Here is a 19,155-nt window from a genome sequence, read left to right as displayed (position 1 = left end):
TATTTCATTATTATTCAAGTGATTAGCGTTACCAATATGCATCAGCCTTCTCCAGCCGGTGCCCTAAAGATGACAAGAGGTCATGTCTGCTGTACTATGGTGCAATAGATCTAGTAGGTAGTAGGTTTATGGCAACTGTACTAACCATCATATATTAGGACCAGATATAAATGTTGCTATTTGATACACAAATTATTTCTAAGAGATGGGGATTAGGGAAATGGAGGGAAAAGATCAGAACTTTGCAGCACCTGAAAGACAGCTTTTGTCAGCTACAGTCTGCTTGCTCAGATGTATCTTATCCTGTCAGCAGTGAAACGAAAAGCTGGAGGTAAGATGGTGACAATGACAGTCATAAAAAAAGGTTTGAGGCAGATTTTTCTTTTCTTTTTTTGCACCAATGGACCGATTAACTGATACAGGGAGATAAAATAATAAATCTTGGTCTCAGTTTAATCCATGAGAAATGCGTGGAGTTTCCTAGCTTTGATTAGAGAGAAGACAGTTGACTAATTTTATGAATTGGAAGTCTCTTTTGGACTTCTTGTATGAAACAGAAAGGAATGGAATTATGACATACAGATTTCATGATTAATAGTATTAGTTGACAGTAGAAAAAAATGGATGTTACGTTTAGTTTAATGTTACGTTTAATGTAAGTTTTACTTAGATGTGTTGTAAAAGGAGTCAGGAGTTACTCCTTTTTCTATTTTTCTGCACTTTTGTTCTCTTTCTCTTTATTAGTTAGATTTTATCTCTTTGTTTTAAAAGTTAATAAAGTAAAAAAAATGCATGGAGCTTCCTAATGGATTTAAGCTCAGTGTTTTTGTGACAAGTCCATTTTTGCAAAACTTTTGGTCAAGCCACGGAGGCCCATTCCTGACATCCATTTTTCTTTTGCGTAGGGACCGGTCGGTTTGGCCAAGGCGCCAGTCAGGCCCTGCAGTGGAAGATGGGGGGCCTCGTACGCCTGAACCCGATCCTGCCAGCACCGGATTGGGGAAGGCAGGTCTGCATACACCGCCGTAGGCGACGGAACCGAACTGGGTCGCTCCCTCTCAAACTGCAGTCCCGCCTCAACGTCTCCCCCGTCTTTCCCAAAATATTCGACATCAGGTCCCATCATGCTGCACCCACGAGGGCGTCACCCTGGTCACGTGTTTCACGTGCGGAGGAAGAGGGATGCAGCCCACGCTCCAGGTGAGGAGTGCGAAAGTTGAAGAGGGCTGGTTGCAAAAAAGAGGCATCTGGCTGGCTGGGAAGGATAGGCGTTGTAGTCCCCCCCAGCCCTATCGCTTGCAAAGCCTCACAGCGGGGCGGGAGATCGATGAGGGCGCAGCAGTTGTCACACCCAGCATCTCCCCGTTCACAGAGCGGGAGGCGGCCCCGGGCTGTGGATGATGGGTCTTGGAGTCCCGGGGGAGGCGGGAACCGCAGGGACCGAACAACCTTTCCGAACTGAAGCGGCTGCGCTGGAGTCCGAGAGAGACCCGCGCGCGCTCTTCTCCCCCCGGAGAGAAGCCCCGCAGGCCGCCCCCGAGTCTCCCCGGCTTCGCTCGCTTTCAAAATGGCCGCCCGACGGGACCCAGCGTAGAGGCCACTCCCTCCCGGCGCTCCGGACTCTATGATCCCCTCGCCTTGCCTTTCCGCTCTGCGCCATTCCAGCCGCTCCCTTCGGCCGAGCAACGTGACGGGAGAGGGAGACGGCGAGCCAAGGAGCATGCGCGCGCCGCGGGGCGGGGCGAGGGAAGCCGGCTCGCGTCACTTCCTCTATTGCGCGGGCCGCCGCCTAGCGCCCGGCCAATCAGCGCACCGGGCTGCGCTCCCTCCCCCGCCGTGCTCACTCCCCCCTCCCGACTTACTCTCGCCGTTTCCGGCCCCGAGTTCCTTAGTAACAATGGAGCATAAAATGGCCGCCTGAGAGAGCGAAGCGGAGCCAGGAAGGGACGCAGCAGCCGCCGAGCCAGCCAGGCCGAGGGGACGCGCCGGCGGGCGGAGGAGACGCGAGACGGGACGGAGCGACGCCGCGGCCGCTGGGGCGGTACGAGGGGGCGCGGCGGCGGCCGGACCCCGGGAGGGTGGCTGAGGAGGAAGATGGGGGACGGGCGGCGGCGCGCGCGGCCTCCGGGGGGTGCCCTCTCGGGACGGCGCGGGTCGTGCGGCAGCCGGGCCCGTCCCGCACCGAGGGCCGCTGCCCTCTCCTCCTCCGCGGCAGGCTCTCCCGATCCGCTGGACTACAACTCCCATCGCCCCCCGCTAGCAGGGATGTCGGCCCTTGACGCCGGGCCGCCCCGTCCGTGGAATAGGCTACCCGTGGGGGCTGCGGAGGGAGGCCCCCCTTTGCCCCCGCTTCGGGGCCTGCGCCGAGCGGCCTAACTCGCCAGCGCGGGCCCAGGCCTGGCTTGGCGTTATGACCTGCCCTGCCCTGCCCTGCCCTGCCCCCCGGAAGACCGTGGGTCGCCTCTCGGCTTTCTCCAGCCAGCGCCGCCCCGGCCCCCTGCCCGAAGCGGGCCCCCCTCCTCCAAAAGGGGGGAGCCCCCCGTGACAGCCTGACGAAAAGAAAGTCGTTCTTGGGCCCCTTCTCGGAGTTTCGTATGCGAGCCTAGTTTCAGAGGGAGGGGTGCCTTCTGATGTGTCATGGCCGTTGGTTGAATGTCACGGGTCTGGTAGGAAAATCCCACCCAGCATGATTGTTCTAGAAACGCTCCCAGCTCTGAAAGCCTCTTTCGGTTGGTGAGGTCAAATGTGTTTCTCCCCTTTTCGCTTTTCTTCTAGGGGGGGCTTCCTGGAATAAGTCTCTAGGTATTATTCACATCTGTCTGTGGGGTGTGGTAGGGGCAGGAAGGGTGAAACAGAGTCCTGTTTTTGCTTTCCAGGGACATCTACTCAGATGGTCATAGGCTGTTAATTTTCTTTGTTTCTTTAATAGGTTCCAAAGAATCGTGTCATTTGTAAATGAGAAACAGTCAGGTTTTAAATCTGAGTTTCTTTGGCCCATAAAACAAGTTATTGCAGTAACTGGGATTGGATTGTCCTTGGTTCACCAATGTGGCTTTCATCAAATCCCAGAAGGACAGGCTTATAAGTACTGTGGTGATCAGGACCTGTTCAGATATTTCTGTCACCCCTAACCAATCAGGAAGCACCTAGGTTTACTACTTAGTGCCTTCATCCTTTCTGTTTTCTATAACTTACGCAGTCCAGTAGCTGTTAACAATACTACTTTATGATGACAAGAATGTCAGTTGTACTGAGTGTGTGAACTGCAGGAGTAGTTATTTTCAGGATGTAGGTAATGATATAGTAAATATCTTGACAACAAGAGTCCCTCCTTGTGGGGGGAGATGGGCAGTGTTAAAAACATTTGATAAAATAAATAAATAAAATAAGTTGAGTTGCTCCTAATTTTGGCATGGAGGATTTTAAATGGGTTAAGTTGCCAGCAATAGTGATTGCTGGCAAAAGCTCTGATGTGAAATTTAAGTGCTTTAATATTAAAATAGTTGATACTTAAGTCGAATTACATTTCCTTTTAAATGATCAGCTAGCATATAATGGCATTGTATATGATACTTTATTTTTAATGGTAGGCTTACCACAAGCAGCTTATAATTCAAATGTGGGAAGTATATACAATAGTCAAGAACCATATTGCTATCATCTACCAATTTGTTAACATCTGCTCTTGAGCCTGCAACTTTCTTCCGCTTGATGTGGAAGTGAGCTTAAGCCAATTGTTTCAGAGAAGATGTGAAATTTGAAAGGGGAGGGGGTGGAAATGAGACTGGAAGGGTGCTGGGTTGGAGTTCCAGGCATAAGTAACAGGAAGACAGAAGTAAAGAGCAGTGAGGTCACCTCCTCTTACAAAATAACCAAACGTTGATAGTGTTGGGGGAGTGAAAGCCACATATGAGTGAGAAGTATGTAAAGGCGATTTTATTCTAAAGGAAAGACAAGCTAACTCTTTAAAAAGATTTGGAGATGTTGCTTGCTCTTCAGTAATTATCAGGAGCATTTGTATGCAGCTAAATTTAATTACTGGTTTGCCATGATAGTCAACAATTTGTTATTTCCATGCTTAATAACTATTAAGCTTTATTTCTCTCCAGAGGTGTCAGTTCTACTAAGGATGCAGAGTCTGAATCCCTGTCAAGTTCAGGAAAATTTCACATGAAGAATACCAGTATTTTACTAGACCAATTAGGCTGCTCTGGTTGCAGGAAAATTGTCTTTTTATTTTTTAACCATCAGAAAACAATATGCCATTAGTGTCTTTAAAAAAATTCTTGCTATTTTTTTTTCAAAAAAAACATTGGTAGCAAATCTACCACAAGTGCATATAAAGAACCAGAAAAAAATACAAAAATGATTCATAAGAATATTGACTGTACTGTAACACCTAATTAACTGGAACAAATGCATTTAAATTCAGAAGTTCAACATTTGGAAAATTTCTTTTGTCAACTTAAAACTGTATTTTAAATTAAGGTAATTTTAATAGACCGAATATCTGTGGCAAAGTTATATTGACTGAAGATAGCTAAGTTGTTGATTCTATCCTGAGTAAAGTAATGAGAAGTTAAAAGCTAAGTATGTTTCTAAAAATAAATTTGGCATAACATTGTATATACAATTAGAGCTTTTTGTTGTAAAAAGAAATGACATTTCTTATGTTCAGCTGGATTCAAACATAGCTTTTTAAGGTGACCCTATATATGGGGGACATCGCACAGCAGTTCTTACATATTTTCCAATTTACAATGTGTAGCCCATCTAGCTTGAATGGAAACTACTTTGGGCACTGAGTGTGCAGTTCTCAGTACCTCTCAAGGTTTCTGTTTTACTCATGCCTCTGTGCTGCTGCTTCTAGTCCAAATTACGGTTTAGCCCTCTAGTGTGTCTCTGTGGACTTTTTTTTTTTGCAATTTTTTGCCTTTGTTGAAAGATTAGAAGTGGGTTGCATATTTACATCTTTTCTCTCCCCACCCCATTTTCCATAGAATTATACAATGAAGTTGGCATTTCAGATTCTAACCCTGATTAGTATGTACTGTGTTGTTCATTGATAATTGTTTTGGCAATTACCAATACTTGTATAAGATGAGTCATGTTTAAGGCAAAGAAGGCAGGAAAAAGAGAATTCAGCAGAAAAGGAATGTGTGGTTCAAGCTTAATAACATAACAATATCTAAGAGGCGAAGACCATCTTTTCTGCACTAAGCCAGAAATGATGACAGTAGCAAGACAGGAAGGATATGAGAGAGAGAAGATAGTTGAGAAGCAAGAGAACGTAAGATGGTGGTCAGCAGGTGCATAACTAACAGATTTCTTTACAGTAGTTGAAAAGATTGTAGTAAAATTGCCTAAAACTGTAGGCGACACAATTTGAGGTGCGGCTTTGATTCCCCCCCCCCCCCCCCCATTTTCCTGGGTAGCTAAAGCTGTTAACTTTTGAGAAGTGAGGGAACTACAGTATTTATTTTTTTCTTTTATTTATTTTTATCCCACCTTTATTTTTATAAATAACTCAAGGCGGTGATCATAATACTCCTTCCTCCTCCTATTTTTCCCACAACAACAACCCTGTGAGGTGGGTTGGGCCGAAGGAGAGGGGCTGGCCCAAGGTTACCCAGCCGGCTCTCGTGCTGAAGGCGGGACAAGAACTCACTGTATATGTGTGTGTCTTCATGATCTTCTGAAAGCTGGGTCTGATTTAGAATGGTAAATAGTCTATTTATTCTAACACACTTCTTTGACATTGATAATTTTGTAAGCCTTGAAACTCAGTTGCGGTCACGACTGTCCATCCTGGAAGTTTTTCATGCGTATAGAAAACTGGCTGGAGGAGGGAGAAATGCCCAGATCACTTCACAACAAGCTTCAAAAAAGAGTTTTCGAAGATGATGCTGTGAAACATTTCTAGTGACAGAATGTTATGGTCTTTCTTTTTTTTTTAAACCAACAGGCAGGCTTTCTGCTACTATTTAGAGTGCTGTGCTTAGAGCAAACCAAACATACTCCTTCGTACCTGTAGAGCCAGCGCTTAATGTGTTGTGCATGCTCACAACTGTTGCACTGAATTGGAGGTGGCTACACAGAACGTGGCCTAGGATCTTGAAGGAGAGATTACTATAGCTGTAAAGTCCTGGTGTGACCTTAGCTTCGTAGAAGCTGCCACTGCTGGTTATGGGGGTGGCAGGTGGGGTCAAGTGCTGCTCACTTTTCCCCTGCTGAAAGAATGTCTTTGGCCTGCTTAATTGCTCTTTCCATTCAGTTTCCATTAGTTCCTTAATATATAGAAATTAAAGGGCACTTAATTTCATGAGGAACCACTCGTTAGACTGTTTTATAACTAATGTGGCCATGCAGACCTTGGGGAGATTTAACTTGACACAGTCATGCTGTTTGGCTCTGGCCTTCGTAGTGGCATGAAGAGCTTTTCGGCATAGCATCTGGCCAGAAGCCAGTCTGCTTCAACTTGCTGATTCTAGGTAAAACAGCTCTAGTTTTCTGAGTCAAGTTGTCACCCTGAACAAGACAACTCCAATGGATTGGCAGCGCTTTGCCAAGGAGAAGTCAATCACACTTGATTTTCCTGCCAAATTTTTTTTCCTGTCCTGTAATTTTAAGACCAATAATGCTGGGCAACTATAAACTGTCCCCCCCCCCAAAAGAAAATTGGGAAGAGGGTTGTAGTAGTATTTTTTATGCATCTATAACCTTTTATAGTAGAAAACAATGTAACTTAGCATCAAAAATCAACACAGTAGCTCACTACCGTCCAAGTTAAAATATAAACTAAAATAAAGCATCTCAGTAATCTGAAGGGCCTATGACATTTAATAACTGAAATTGGTATTTAAACAGCAATGCATTTCTGCATAGCATTAGTGAGGGACCTCCTTCAGTCCAAAGACCAAATTGGTTCAGAATAAGCATGTCAGGGCTGCATGCCACCAGTAGGCAGTTTGCTACAGTGCAAGTTCAGGGATTCTGATAATTTATCCCAGTTACAAACCATTCCAAAGACATTGCTCTAAGTTAGGCAGTTAAATCTTAATATAATTTTTTTTTTTTTTAAACTTCAGAATTTTCAAAAATGAAAGAAATTTCAAAAATCTCAAATTGCTACAGGTAGTGTTGAGTTTTGGAGAGAAGATGCAATGCTTCTTTCTTTCTCAACATTGTCTGGCCCCCAGAAATGCTTGTCTCCAGCTGACAATTAGGGTTTAAAACGTCCTTCGCTGACATCAGTGGGGCTATGTTTATTTTTTAATTGCGAAGGGGATATTTTTTCATGTGGCTCGCAACATTGACAAAGGGAAGATGAGTGCTTTTCTACTCAGCAGTGACTCTCTTCAAAAATGTCTGAACTATAATCTTCCCATAAAAAGTAAGGGGGGGTTTACAGGCCCAAGTTTTTCCATGCCTAGTCTAATATTTGTTGCAACTTCTTAAAATCCTATTTCAGTTGCATGTACAATATCCAGAAGACGACAATAAATTATATTTTCACTGCGATATTAACTCTCTCCCTCTTTCTAGTGGTATATCCCGCATTGCTGGTTTTAGTTTCCTGGTTATCCATGCCTCTCATGATACAATTCTCTAGGCACTAATCATTAGCGCCATTTAATTTAAAGAACAATTACAGTGGATCATTTGAGAGGCAAATTCCTGATTGTCTTCCAAACATTACTGTATATTGTTAGCAACTCTCTTCATTCAGTTTCATTTGGTAGAATTGAACATTACAATTTAATAACTGGATATTGCTTTAGCTTATAATGCTATTATTGTGAGTTGTGTTTATCTCAGGCTAGAAACAGGCTTGTGATGTGTGGAGCCTTTTTTCTACTTTGTGAGCTCTTTTTAAACCCAGTTCAGTTATTGGATAATTGGATCCTGATTTTATAATACGGTATGTAGAGATCAGCTTCCTGCTTCGTATTTGTCTCCCCAGGCAGTTCAGTTATTCTCAGAGACCTTCCGGATGTCTTCTGAGTCACGTCAGGTGTGTGGCTACAAGGAAGAAGACTCTGCTTGAGGGACGCTTTCCATATAAGGACTCAGAATTAACTCCTATACTAATGTCTTCTCACCCCCAGCCCAAGATTCCCTTTTTGCCAAGCACTTTTGTTTATAACAAAAGCTATAGTAAAGCAAGCAATGGTGTTTGTTTCTTATTCTGATTTTCCTCATACGAGGATGTGCATGAAATGAGAAATGGAGGTTGCCCTGAACCTGGAGCAAACCATCACCGCTTGAAGATTCTACTGGGCCATTTTGGATGAGCTAGGATAGGTAGGGCGTGGCTTGTGCGTCACCCCGCCCTACCTGTTGCGTGGCCTCTGTGCTGCTCTGTTCTCTGTCTTCCCAGTGGCTTCCCTTCCTGCTTTCCCCCGCTGCCACACTGGCCTGTGTGTCTGTTCCTTACCACAGGCAGTCTCAGCAGGAAGGAACAAGCTCCAACATAGCATATCCCACTTGCCTGCCATCCACCAGTCTTCCCCACGCCTTGCCTCCCCACATCCACAGGGTCCATCCTTGCTCGTGCCAAGGAATTGGAATAGCCCCAAACGTCCAAAGTGCGTGTTTTGGTCCAGGCATAGACTGCCCCAAACTGGCTGTTCTGTGCAGAGGACACTTTGTTCACGGAACGTTTTTCCTCTCTCTACTTTTCTGCTACTTATTTTAATTGCTTTATTGGGGAATTATTATTAATACATAACAAGGAAACACTGCCTGGAATACAGACATAAGAGTATATTGAGCACAGAAAGCAAGGTGAACATGCAGACATCATACATCAAGTGATCTAATGCTTTTAAAGTCTGCCCTTACAGGCAGTCCTTGCTTAGCAACGGTACAAAGTTACGATGGCCTCGGAAAAAGTGCTTTACAGCCTGTACTTGCACTTATGACTGTTGCAAGCCGTCACACCACCCCTGTGGTCATAAGATCGCAGTTTGGGCACTTGACAGCCGGCTCACATTTACGGCCGCTCGCAATGTCCTGTGGTCACGTGATCACAATCTGCGAGCTTTTTGCCAGTTTTTGGCAAAAAAAGTCCGTTGGGGAAGCTGGATTCGCTTAATGACTGCGGTGATTTGCTTAGCGACCCGTGATTCGCTATATGGTCATAAAATCGGGTCTGGTCACAGGGTGACTCATTTAACAACCACACCGCTTAACCAATTGTCCTGTCCCTGTTGTAGTTGTTCAGTGAGGACTACCTGTATTAGCGGATACCTATAGGACCTATAAAAGTCATTTTTCTTCCTTCTTCTTTTCTCCAGTTTGGAGCAAAAGTCTTACAGCATTGTTAGGGATCACAAGATACAGATTTGGGGGTTGTGACTCCGCTTGAACCCGAGCAGCTTATTATTATATAGCTTTAGGGCTGGGAAAGATGAATTTGGAGATGGAAAAAACAGTGACACGCTTTTTTTTTAAATCACTCTAAATTTAAACCTGAGGTTTTAACCTATTATAATCAGTCTGATTCCCAAGGAGCTGTTGGTGTTCAAGTACACTAGTTGCCTGTCTTCTCATCCCCTATCTTTCTTTGGCATTGAAAACTTTCAGTAATGCCTTCTGGAACTTAGAATAGTCCAGCTCAGAACTTTTTCCCCAGTCTACATTTTGCTTCCATACCTGAGTTTCCCAAGTGTGTGGATATACCCATTTAAATTGTGGTTGGCTCCAGTCTGCTTCCAAAAAAGAAGTTCATGATTAGAAGACATTAAAAATAGTACATTGTTAGTGGCAAAAACTGTTGAAAGGATGATTCATTCAATTCCAAGTACTGTTGTTGAAATGTGGCAAGTAATAATCTCATAAAAGTTAGGCTAAAAGAAATAGGAATGCCAAAAGTTTTTTGGATTTCAGATCTTCTATTTGCTCTCTAATATACAAAGCTTTTGATTTGAGCTCTGTATTTTTGCTTCCATATATTGGAATATGTAGCATAACCTCCCCTATATTCTAGTTTTTAATAATCAACATTACATTGTAATTTATTTATTTATTTCTATAGCCATGCATACTTGTGGTGTATGCAGTCTTGCCTCATTTTTTGTTTTTAGGGAGAGAGAACGAACAATTTTAGGCCCTGAGAAGAATTTTTCCCAATTTCTTGAGGTCCTTCTTAAGCATTGTGAAGGACATCATTCATGTAAGAATTTTCTCCAGATAATAGGCAGAAAAGTTATCACACATCTTTAGCTACTGATAACTAACATTGGCATTTGTGATCTAATTGCTTCCTGTTTATATTGATGTCCAGGATTTGCTGATTATGGGGAGACCATTCTCTGTCATTGACATTATGATGAGATGGGGTGATATAGGGAATGCTGCTTTCAAGTAGAAAAAACTAAGCTAAAGTAATAGCTGTTTCAGGAACTGCAAACAGACTCCGTGGATCTTGAGAGATTTTCACTGCGTGTAGTTGGAGGCCAGAAATTCAGTGTTGGTATCACGTCAGAATTGGTCATTGCCATATTTTTTTGAGGAAGAATGTTACTCAAACCCAGTGGGAGCTTCTGCCTTCCTGAAACAAGACTCATGTGTTTTCTTTCTGTTTACAACTGTGCATCAAAAATATTGCTACTATTTGGCTCTTAGTATAGGTCCTTCAAACAAGCTGCTAATGCTTGCTTTGGATGTTTTAAGAAGTGCCTCTGTTCAAATAATTCTGAGGATAAAAAGTCAGTACAAGCTTATGTTTGGCCTACTTGTCATTTGTCATGTTAAATGTTCCAAGAGCATCATGGTATAAAAAAGGGATGTGCACCAAAGGGGAAAAAGTAGTCTCCTTAGAAGATTGTATTAAAATGATTTGAGCATCCATTATTGTGCCAGGACCAAATTTGTAACAATTTGAGTTATAGAGAATAATGGCAACATGTAACCGGCCCTTTGATCTTCTCCACTTTTATAGTAATCCATGCTGAGAATTTCTTACCACCCAATATACAGAAACAATGCAGCTAGTAATCTTTTTCTTGCATCCAGAATGGTTTTCTGACACAGGCTTAACTAACTCTGTCTTGCCCCCATCTCATCCTTCACTATTCCCTACTACTACTAGCCTATCATAGTAGTAGGGAATAGTACTAGTACCTGCTGCTTTATTGGATAATACATTCTCCAAGGCTTACAGTTTTTTAAAAAAATAATGAGGTATTGAACTCAATGTGAGATGAAACTCCACATTTTGATCAAAGCTTGGGATAAAACTCTGGAACACAAGCTGAGAGAGCTTATGTATTGAGGTAGGAACATTTTGAGCCCAGAATATTTTGCATACTCCTGTTGGATCTGTAGGTGATGGCTTGCCTTTCCTTCAATATAGTCTTATTTGTAAGCCAAAACACAAAAAACCACAGGCATCTTCCTCTTCTGTAGTAGCAACATAGCACATGGTTGGCTCATCTTAGATGTCATGATCAAGGATTCATCCCAGTGACTCATTAGGTGAGCCAGTGGCTGGTTATGCGTGCGATCCAAATGAGTTGATGTCTCACCTTTCACCATATTTGGGTGGTAGCCAAGCAACTGCCAGTGGTCTGGATGTTGATATCAGGGGAGATTTGTCCTAAGGAAGACAAATTGCTCCATCAGGCTAGAATCCAGGCATGAGTGAGATGATGAAAAAAGCAATTGCTAAAGGTATTGGCTGGTGAGAGAGTCACTATCAGGCAGCTGTTGCTGAGTCTGGCCGGATCTTGATATTGGTTGCCCAGAACAGAAGGGATTCTATTGTCTCACCTTGGTCTAGTTTATTCAGGTACTGCAGATTGGACATTCAGTTAGCATGTTTGGCCCTGACAAGAATTGTGCCATAGTGGAACTTAGCCCTGGTTCATGACAAGTGTGATTTGAGGTTACCACAGCTCTGCCATTTTTGGAGCCAGCTTTCCCTGGAGCTTCCCCAGGATCTTTTCTAATAAAGTATCAAGGACAAAATGTAGCTCAGCATAGCAGTCTCTGTGCTTCAGTGAATCTCTACTTCTGAAGGCCCAGGAGACATAGTCATGTGTCTTTAACAACGGATAGATTGAGTTATACTAGATGGGAAGATCCTGAGAAATCTGGTCTTGGAATAATGTAACTTGACCTGGTGCTGTTTAGCATCCCCTCCTTCATACTCAGTGGAAATAACCAGTTATTTTACAGACTTCTCCATAAGAATACTAGTCTTCAGTCCTTGCGATGACCTTAGTACTGGTCTGTCTCATGCTAAGGCCTCCTTGCATGATTAGATGCAGTTAGTTTAGTGACAGAGCTGTTGCTGTCAAATTGATCTTGATGCGCCGGCTTCTTTTGACCTCTCTGCCTTTGACCACAAAGTCATAGCTGAGATTAGCTGCTCAAACAGTTGTTCATCGCACATCATGACCAGCGGCCTTTTCTGATGAGCGAGGTCCAACACTTTGGAATGAAAACACACCTAGCTGCGGCTGGATGCTATATAGAGTAGATGCTGGTGGCAGACATCCACCTGGATTCTCTTTACCTCATCATTTGTGCGGTGAGTGTCATGAGTAAGGATGGCGAGCAGGGGGCTCCCATCCAGACTGTTAAGCGCATGCGTAGCATTGAGGAATTGGGCAGCCATTCAAAGAGACACAGATCGGAACTGCCTTAACCTTTGGGGTTTATATGGCTGGGGTTTTCCCACGCTTCTTCAGTTTGTTAGGATTCCTGTTATGTACTAGTAATAAAGCATTAGAGACCAGTTCCTTGTCTCAGCGTGTTTCCTGGCAGTTAGGACAGTGAGGGAAATATAAAATATGGATACTTCATCTTGACTGGAATAAATGGTGGTGGTGAGGTTAATGCTTGTGTTGAGATCTACTTACAGCAAACTCTTCTTTTCTTGAATCAGTGATACAATAAGTGTACCGCCTGTCTGCTGAAGGTGATGTGTGAGGAGATCTAGGTCATTGGTTGAATCAGGTAGAGAACATGCCAAAATCTTTCATCTTCCACCATGCTGAATGACTGATCATCCAAGCTATTATCTACATGAAGTCTAATGCCTTAAACCCTCCTATCACATTCCCACTGACTGCTGCTTGACAGGATATACCATGTTCTGCTTTAGAAAAAGTGCTTTGCAGCTAACCGATAACGTGGGTTGTAGGAGAGGCAGCAGGATGATACCCAAAAAGGTACTGTTGGTGTTCCCAGAGTTTATTGCCTTTCTTCCCGCTGACATGTTCACTGCAGTGGATTGTAGCTAGGTAGCACTAGTTTTCAGGTTCAGCACTAGTTTTCAACTTGCACATTACACTCTCCTTGGGTTTATAGCATGCTGCATTTTTTTCTGTTTGTGCGTGAGGCAACTCCTCCTCCTGATGCTTGCCCTCTGTGTTGGGTTTTTAATGGAGGGAGGTGGGCTTCCCTTCGTGCCAGGGAAGAGCTTGTCTCCCAGCACTGGGCCCCTGCTGCAACCCTGCCTGTCACAGCGCCAGCCGATGCCTCTCTTCTACCCAACAGACACAGGCCTATTCCTGCAATCAAGCTACCTTGCTGCAGACACCCTTTCCCTCTCCTTGGATGATTAGAAAATATTCTCAGCTTTTCCTCTGATTTCTGAAATTGCTACACAATTTTAGGCATAATTTTTTTTTTACACTTGTTCATGCAGACGTTAAAACTACACCGTTAACAATTAGCAGAATAAAAATAAACGGAAGCTTCAAATAATATATCAGTACTATAATGCATATCTAGCTTGTGAATAGGTGTACTCTTTTTAACCAAAATTTGATTTCTGCTGCCTGTGTAACATTGTGTAGTTTTTCTGTGTTCCTGTAGAGTGGTGATTTATGTGTGTGTTCTTTGCTGAAGTTTAGCTGTTGTCGAGTATGGGGTTAATACGGTTCTCCTAACTGCTCCACCCCCCCCACCCCAAATTGGCTGATTCTGTTTTTTTTATTTGTTTTTTAGAAATATTTTCTACTTTTATCAACATGGAAAGCTCAGATGCTAATAATAAAGGAAATATCAATCAGTCAGAAGCACAGCGCCGGAGTCAGCTGGACCGGTTGGACCGAGAAGAAGCTTTCTATCACTTTGTAAATAACCTGAGTGAAGAAGACTACAGGCTAATGAGAGATAACAACTTACTAGGCACTCCTGGTATGCTACTTTCTTAGCTTGGCAGTCAGACAGTAGGAATCCTGCGGTTCTGCTGTTAATCCAGCAGTTACTTAATTTCAGTTGCTCAGGACAGTTGCTGTACCGTCATAAGGGATTACAGACACGTGCTGTACTAGTTGTACTAATACATCCAGGGCCTCGGGTACCTACAGTACGGGTTTCACAAAGGTCTTAATCTTTGCAATAAATACAACTGAGGATCTCCGTTCACCCTAAAAAAACCCCATACCAAATCTTTTTTTGTTCTTTTCCCCGCCTCAGGAGAAATTAAATAGAATTTTTTTTAAATTAGCTGTCAATTAGGTTGAAGCAGAATCACAGTGTCAAAGCAGAGTTTATCGAATGATTCTTTTGGAAGAAAAGCCTGCAGAGGTGCTGTTTGCTCTCTTAGTTAACCGAGGAAGACTCTATGGAAGATTCAGTAATCTTTCCCTGGTGACATGTTGCATAAAGACTTTGCTTACTAATATAGTACATGAGATGCGTCCTAGAGCAATAGTACCTAGAATGCCTTACCCAATAAACTTACATTTGGCATTCCCCCAGACTTCTTTAACGGATAAAGGTATAGTGGGCATCAACAGCAAGTACTGTGGGGCCTCCTCCTGATTTTGACCATGGGGATAGTTTTATATTTTATAAAGTTAGTCTGTCTCTTGTTTATTGGCCAAACGTTTCTCCCTTCCCCCCTACCCCAACAGCTGAGATAAAATTGAACATCATTTCTCCTTTTTGCTATTTTGCTGTCTGGTAGATTAATTAAACACTTTTTCATCCTCTTTCATACAGACCTCCCCTCAAAAAAATAGTCTGTTTGTTTTATAAATTGCTGTCTGTTCATTTTCTTGAATATGAGCATTGCTGTTCTAATTTCTTGCCTTCTGTTCTTCATTGTACATTCAGTGCCGAGCAGAATTCTGGTTCGGTTCTTTTCCCTGGCAGAAGTAGGCAAGCCACGTTTCTGGCTTCTAGAGTGCCCTCGTCCTGTCTGTCCCTTCCTCCCCACATTATTTTTCCCCTTTCTCTTCTTCTGCCCTGTATGATAACATTTCAAGGTAGGGTGGTTGGGAATGTTGCCACATATCCACCAAAATCATCGTGGCTTTTTAAATGAAAGTATATCCCAATGTTAAATAGAGAAAGAATAATAGTAATCTTGGTGAACACATCTCTGCTTTGGTTCCCCTAGTGTTGCTGCCCATGAGTGTGAATGACTTTCTCAGGAACACCTGCCCATTGTTTCCTCAGGTGAAATTACGGAAGAAGAGTTGCTAAGAAGGCTGCAGCAAATTAAGGAAGGCCCGCCCCAGCAGCACCCTGAGGACAACAGAGGTAGGTGCTGTTCTTCTAACACTTCTGAGGTGATAGAACCAAATGACTTCCAAAAGAAGTGTTTTAAAGCTAGCCACTGTGTTCCTGTGGCTACATCCCGTTGTGCCTCTGACTTCTGTGGCAGTGCAGTTTCTAGAGCTTTTCCATCTCCTTTGAAATGGCTTCTCCAAAGCGAGGCAGACCGTTCCTGGTTCTTTTTCTCTTTTGTTCCTGGCTTAAGAGAGTGCGGTTGTGAGGCCTGATTTACCCATGATAACAGCACGTGCCTGTCTGGTATCTTGTCTGAACCAGTGTGGTTCAAATCTGTCTGGCCAAGTGCTGCCTTGATGTATTAATATTGTACATTAATATTTTAGAAGCAGTCGGGACGAAACAAGATGCTGGGCTTGTACAATATTGCATGGATAAGTTATTGCCTGCCTTCTGCTGCGCTGGAACATGGCCTTGGTGGGGATCCCAGTAAATATGCAAAGGTTCGGGTTGCAGGTGTTCTAGTTGAGGGATTGGGATCCATGAGAAGTATCCCAATCCATTATCTTTCTGCCTGAACTTTATAAAACAGTCATCTTGAGAGTGATTTGCTGAGGTGATTAGCACTGGACAAATAACTACTATTTGATGGTATGGACTATTAAAGGTGGTGAAATTAACTTGTCCAATAGATGGAACACTGCTGCTGTGATTAACTTAGGAAGATATGGTGAGTTAAGCATTTGTAGTGACCAAACCTGTTGGTAGACTTAAAATTGTGCATGTGAAACCACTGTGGCCAAGAACCTTATTTATGAGGTCATAACTTGTAAAAGGTTTGCAGAAAGTGTTTAGCCCAGAGTTATGCCAGTCACCTAACTGTGGCAGTTACTCTTATTTGGCAGGTGCAGAATCCACAGAAGATGTATCTAACGGGGATTCCATAATAGATTGGCTTAATTCAGTTCGACAGACCGGGAATACAACACGAAGTGGGCAGAGAGGCAACCAGTCTTGGAGGGCAGTAAGCCGGACTAATCCAAACAGCGGGGATTTCAGATTTAGTTTGGAAATAAATGTCAACCGCAACAACGGGAACCCAAGTACAGAAGCCGAGGGTGAGCCATCTGTAGAACCCCCCACTGGAGAGGATCTAGAAAATAACCGAAGTGACACTGAGACTTCAAGGTCTGCCTCTCCCCCTGCTCTAAGGCAGAGCTCCTCTCCTTCTGTTGCCAGGCAGCCTGACTCAGAGATGAGTTATCCTGAAGAACCAAGTGAAGACATTTCTCTTCAGAGAGGCCAGAGAAGGTCAAGAAGCAGAAGTCCTGAACAGCGGAGGACACGGGCAAGGACTGATAGAAGTAGATCCCCCCTTAGTCCAGTGAGTGAATCTCCTCGCAGGATACATCACAGTATGTCCTCTCAGACACCTGATCTTCCCTTGGTCGGTGAAGCAGAAGGCAGTTCTAGAACAAGACAGCACATGGTCATACGGCAACACGCAGCAGGTTCCGAGATGCCCACTGAAAATACTGTCCTCTTTTCAACCTCGGAAGCGAGACCTGTCCCTCAGGCAGCAGGTTCTTCAGAAACAAGTGGCAGCGTGGAACCAGCAGCCCCCGGACAGAGACCCCCGACGATCGTTCTCGACTTGCAAGTGAGACGGGTTCGTCCAGGAGAATACAGGCAGAGAGACAGTATAGCCAACCGAACTCGATCCAGGTCCCAGACGCCAAACAATACGGTCACTTACGAAAGTGAGCGAGGAGGGTTTAGACGTACATTTTCACGCTCGGAAAGGGCAGGTGTGAGAACTTATGTCAGTACCATTAGGATTCCCATTCGCAGAATCTTGAACACGGGCCTGAGCGAGACCACTTCGGTTGCCATTCAGACCATGCTAAGGCAGATCATGACAGGCTTTGGCGAGCTCAGCTACTTCATGTACAGCGATAGCGATGCTGACCCCGGGGGCTCGGCCCCAAGCCCCAACGTGGAAATGGCGGAGCCCCAGGCCGGAGGCGGCAGCGGAAATACTCACTTGAGCCACGAAGGCCGCGAGGCCAGGTCGGGAGAGGCGTACGAAGGCGGCCAGGAAGGGGGGCCCGCGGCCGGCCCGAGGCGGGAAGGGCGGAACGCGAGGGGGTCAGTTACTTTTGAAGAAAGCGGCTCTTTGCCGTTCCTTAGCTTGGCCCAGTTTTTCCTGCTTAACGAAGAAGACGATGACCAGCCAAGAGGGCTCACCAAAGAACAAATCGACAACCTTGCCATGAGGAATTTTGGCGAAAGCGATGCTCTGAAAACCTGCAGCGTTTGCATCACCGAGTACACCGAAGGGAATAAGCTTAGAAAACTACCTTGCTCCCACGAGTATCACGTGCACTGTATAGATCGCTGGCTGTCCGAAAATTCCACTTGCCCAATTTGCCGCCGGGCCGTCTTGGCTTCGGCTAACCGGGAGAGCGTAGTCTAAGCCGCTGTGATGTCCTTTCAGCTGAGTACGTGGTGAGGGAACAATGGGCAAGATGCTGCTTGCAACAGCCACTTTTTGTGTGGTGGTTATAACATGTAAAACAAAGAATAGTGTGATTTCCTCTTATGAAACGGAATTTTAAAAAAAAACAAACGCAAGAACAAAACCTTCTCGATTAGGGTTCCTAAAATAATACCAGGTTTGTGCTGTCAATTAAAAAGAAAAGAGAAAACTCTATATTTGCCCAAAGACACTTGGCTGTTGTATAGTTTCAGTTTTCCAACACAAACCAGGTTCCCATCCCTCCCGATCCCAGTGTGTGTAGAATGCCGGAGACCTCAACTAACTGGAGTCATTTAGCTGCATACAGCCCGTGCTTCATTGTGGATTAAAGCAAAACCGACTCCGCTACCCTGGCAGAACAGTGAAATTAATCCCCTATGTCTGATTTTAGCTCCTTCCTTGTATGGGGTATTGAACATGGGAATGTAAATAACACTAACGTCAGCCCTTCTCCCCCACTGTACAGCTGTCTGAAGCCCAACTCTATGGCACGCCATAGAATGACCTGATAGTTTAACGGGGATATTTATCTTGCTGTGGAAATATATTAATTAATTGCTTATGCTTGTTTAAATAAACACTTTTGTTTTAAAAACAGTAAAGCTTTTTGTACAGGTCAGTGACTTTTCCACTGTGCTTTTGTGCAAACACTTTCAGGATCAAACCTCCACCGCGCTGAGCCATGAGACGTGGTGTGGTTCTCCACACCCTGGGCAAGCATCATGGCAAAGAGCCCGAGTTTCATCAGAATTTATTTCTAAACAAGAATAAACACGGGGAATTAAGATAGCCTGGCCGAGCAAGAGCCCTGCAGCCCCTGAGCATGAGGTGTGTCCTTGTTTGGATGCAGACTGGAAAGATCAAGATGGCAAGTTGGCTTCGCTGACCCGGGCTTTTCCAGTGCCAACTGGCATGAACACATTTCGTGTAGAAGCCAGGCTTCCAGTTTGTACGTTGGGCTGTATTTGCACAACATAACTTGGGCAAAATGTGATTGCTGGCTGCTCCATGGCTCAGTGTGTTGCGTAAATCCAGGTCTGTGTGGTTAGCTTATGACTCAGGACATTGTGAACCAATGTAATTGGATTCAACAGGGTAACCATGGTTCAGTCAGCCAGTGCAGGGCTGCCTTCAGGTTG

The 19,155-nt window shown here is 44.3% G+C and overlaps 1 protein-coding gene across 1 annotated transcript; it reads left to right on the top strand.

Annotated features, from left to right (window-relative positions):
• Positions 1–1,882: 1,882 nt before the first annotated feature.
• RLIM (ring finger protein, LIM domain interacting) lies at positions 1,883–18,618 on the top strand. Its single transcript, XM_063313332.1, has 4 exons — positions 1,883–2,041; positions 13,963–14,154; positions 15,424–15,507; positions 16,383–18,618. The coding sequence occupies exons 2-4, from the start codon at positions 13,986–13,988 to the stop codon at positions 17,951–17,953; spliced, it is 1,824 nt and encodes a 607-aa protein (XP_063169402.1). The 5' UTR covers positions 1,883–2,041; positions 13,963–13,985; the 3' UTR covers positions 17,954–18,618.
• Positions 18,619–19,155: the final 537 nt, after the last annotated feature.

This window comes from Candoia aspera, chromosome 12 (assembly GCF_035149785.1).
Source record: "Candoia aspera isolate rCanAsp1 chromosome 12, rCanAsp1.hap2, whole genome shotgun sequence".
Lineage (NCBI taxonomy): Eukaryota > Metazoa > Chordata > Lepidosauria > Squamata > Boidae > Candoia > Candoia aspera.
This window is presented reverse-complemented; position numbering and strand designations above follow the sequence as displayed.